The sequence below is a fragment of the Malania oleifera genome, chromosome 7, assembly GCF_029873635.1.
Source record: "Malania oleifera isolate guangnan ecotype guangnan chromosome 7, ASM2987363v1, whole genome shotgun sequence".
In the NCBI taxonomy this organism is placed as follows: domain Eukaryota; kingdom Viridiplantae; phylum Streptophyta; class Magnoliopsida; order Santalales; family Ximeniaceae; genus Malania; species Malania oleifera.
The window spans coordinates 53074745-53077514 of NC_080423.1; the positions used below are offsets into that span (position 1 = coordinate 53074745).

The 2770-nt window shown below is 44.5% G+C and overlaps 1 protein-coding gene across 1 annotated transcript; it reads left to right on the plus strand.

Moving 5' to 3' along the window:
• Positions 1-516: 516 nt before the first annotated feature.
• LOC131160838 (uncharacterized) lies at positions 517-1335 on the plus strand. The gene has a single exon (XM_058116718.1). The coding sequence runs from the start codon at positions 517-519 to the stop codon at positions 1333-1335; it is 819 nt and encodes a 272-aa protein (XP_057972701.1).
• Positions 1336-2770: the final 1435 nt, after the last annotated feature.

Sequence of the window (2770 nt, forward strand, 5' to 3'; positions counted from 1 at the left end):
CAAAGGTTTGTGCGATCTGCTCTGATCCTTCCCATATATGTTATAATTGCCCACACGTGCCTTCCTAGCCCGAGCTTGTGTAAGAGGAAGTGAAAGCCGCCCACAATTGGTATGACAAACTGTCCAATGATCCCTATTCTAATACCTACAACCCTAGGTGGAAAAAACATCCCAACTTCTCCTAAAGGCCACAAGCTCCAGGTTTCCAATGCCAAAGACCTCCACAAGCCCCTAATGCTCCATTTCCTCGTCCATACCAAAATTTTCAAAATCATCCTAATTCAGCCCCTAGATCTTCAACCTTTGAGTAGCCATCTCCCTCTCAGCCTAAGTATGACACATTTCAGGAGACGGTGTTGAAAGCCATTAAAAGCATTGAGGTTGATCATCAAGTAGATCCAAAACTCCCTCACTCCCACTCCCAGTCCATCGCAAAGTTTGACTACTTCTTTGAGTCAGAGAGATGAAAGAAAATTTCCAAGCTAGCCTTTAGTGAAATCAAAGGGACAATATGGGATGGAATGTGAACCGGACGCTGGTCCCTTATCATACCCTGAGCAAGTCCAGGCGGTGACCACTCTCCAAAGTGGTAGGATGATAGATAATGAAACCGAGGAGGAATTGAGCAAGGGAGAGAATGAGGAAGAAAATAGGGTAGTACCCAATGTTGATTCTCACACCTTATCTTCCTCTAGTTTAGAACATAAGCCCCTTAACCCCACACCTGCCACTAGAAGGACCAAACCTCACTTGACCCCTCATAGGGCCTTTCATGTACCTCCAGTTGCACCTCCTACAGCTCCTCGTACACCTTCCATATTTAGGAATGAGGCCTTAACAGAGTCCATATGGGACATGTTTAAGCAAGTAAGGGTTGACAAGCCTCTCCTAGACGGCACAAAGCAATCGCCTATGTTCAAAGAGTTCCTTAAGGACTTATCAACGCAAGAGCAAGAGTCAAGGGTGCACATGGACGAATTGGTTAATCAGGCCGAGCATATGAGCTTTATGATATTAGGGCACCTCGTCCCTAAGCTAAAAAGCCCTGGTTCACCCACTATTTTATGTATAATTTGCAATCATGCCTTTGATGGGTCTCTCTTGGATTTAGGGGCAAGCGTGAACATCCTACCGTACTCGGCCTACAAAAAACTCAACCTCAAGAAGCTGCAGCCCACTCCGGTCACATTATGTCTTGCTGATCAATCTCTACAGAAACCTTGGGGTGTGATAGAGGATGCAATAGTCAAGGTGGAAGAGTTCCATTACCCGGTAGATTACATTATCTTAGATATGAAACCTTCCACGAATCCAATCCCTATCCTTTTGGGATGACCATTCTTAGCCACGACTAACGCTTGCATTCAATGCAAGGCGGGGATTATGGATATCTTCTTGGGCCATAGGATGAATATATTTAATACTTCCCAACATCCATTTAAAATCGTCAAAGCTATGGACGAGGACTTGCTTAATAAAATTGTTGGGAAAGTGGCTTCCTCAATTTTTTGGAGGGATCATTGGGATAGTGCACTTTAGCCTGAGCATCCCTCCACCACTATAGTAGGAGACCTTTACGAGCAACCTGCTGCAAGTCATGATTTAGTATCCTATATAGAGAAAAAATTTGGGGTATGCAACACCAAGTGTGATGAGGAAAAAGGGGAAGCCAATTTTAACTTCGAACTAGGATGAGTTCGAGATAAGCTTAAATGCATCTGGAAGAAGACGGTAAACTTAGCGCTTCTAGAGGCAACCCAAGGCATCGGACTGAAGAAGGTAAACTTAGCACTTCTAGGAGGCAACCTGAAGGATTTGGCTAAAGATAATAAACTTAACGCTTCCGAGAGGCAACCTGAGAATTTTTATTTTCTCTTTGTGTCGTTAGATTGTACATTATAGGGTAAGTAGGGTTTTTTTAAAATAAACTTTAGAAAAATTGAGGGTGCGGTTAGAAGGGCGGCTTGCATGCACATGGGCGATTTGGTCCAGTCTTTGCACTGTGTTGAGATTTGAAAATACTGAGAAGTTCGACCATAGTCACGATTAGCATTTGGTTGGCATGCGACTTAGTCGAAAGGGTTGTTTTACTAAGTATAGTCATGGATGTGACCAAGCACACCCAACACAAGGACCGGTGTGACCTGGTCAAGCTGACCGAAACTCATTTAAAATCTGGCTTCACACTTGACTCTTAAACTCCCGCCATCATTGGCTCTCGATCAAATCTCATCGCTCTCCTCCTAATCCTAGTCACCGTAGCTTGAGCCCTTGAACCATCAATCTTTCTCCAGCCACCGGACTTTACCTCGCCGTCCTCCCAATCTAGGGTTTTATCTTCCTGCACATCTATACCACTACATCTTCCATATGCTCTTATTAAATGAAGCTCTGCTCTAGGATGAAGATTAAAGTGGAGCAAGGCCAGCCCTCACTGACCCCTATAAGTAGGTATCGACATAAAAAAAAAAGAGTCGCCTACTTAGAAGCACGATGGTAGTAAAGAGCATGAACCCACAGCATGAAGGATGCCACCTCCATAGGGAACTCTAGCTTGTGCTTAGGCACCACCCTTAGCTCTTGTCCCTATCGCCACCCTGGCTCCGGTGATTTGGGATGCCATAGTGGAACTCCTACGAACAATAGTTAGGGCAGTGGCTGCTTCCTCTGACATTGGGTGTTGCTCGACTCACTCAGTCATCCTTTCTAATTCCGAGTCAGACTTCGCTTAGGAGTTGTCTTTAGAACCATGTTGTGAAATCAATATGTT

Excerpts from the sequence above, each read along its gene's own strand:
- LOC131160838 (XM_058116718.1), top strand. The coding sequence starts at position 517 with ATGGAATGTGAACCGGACGCTGGTCCCTTATCATACCCTGAGCAAGTC.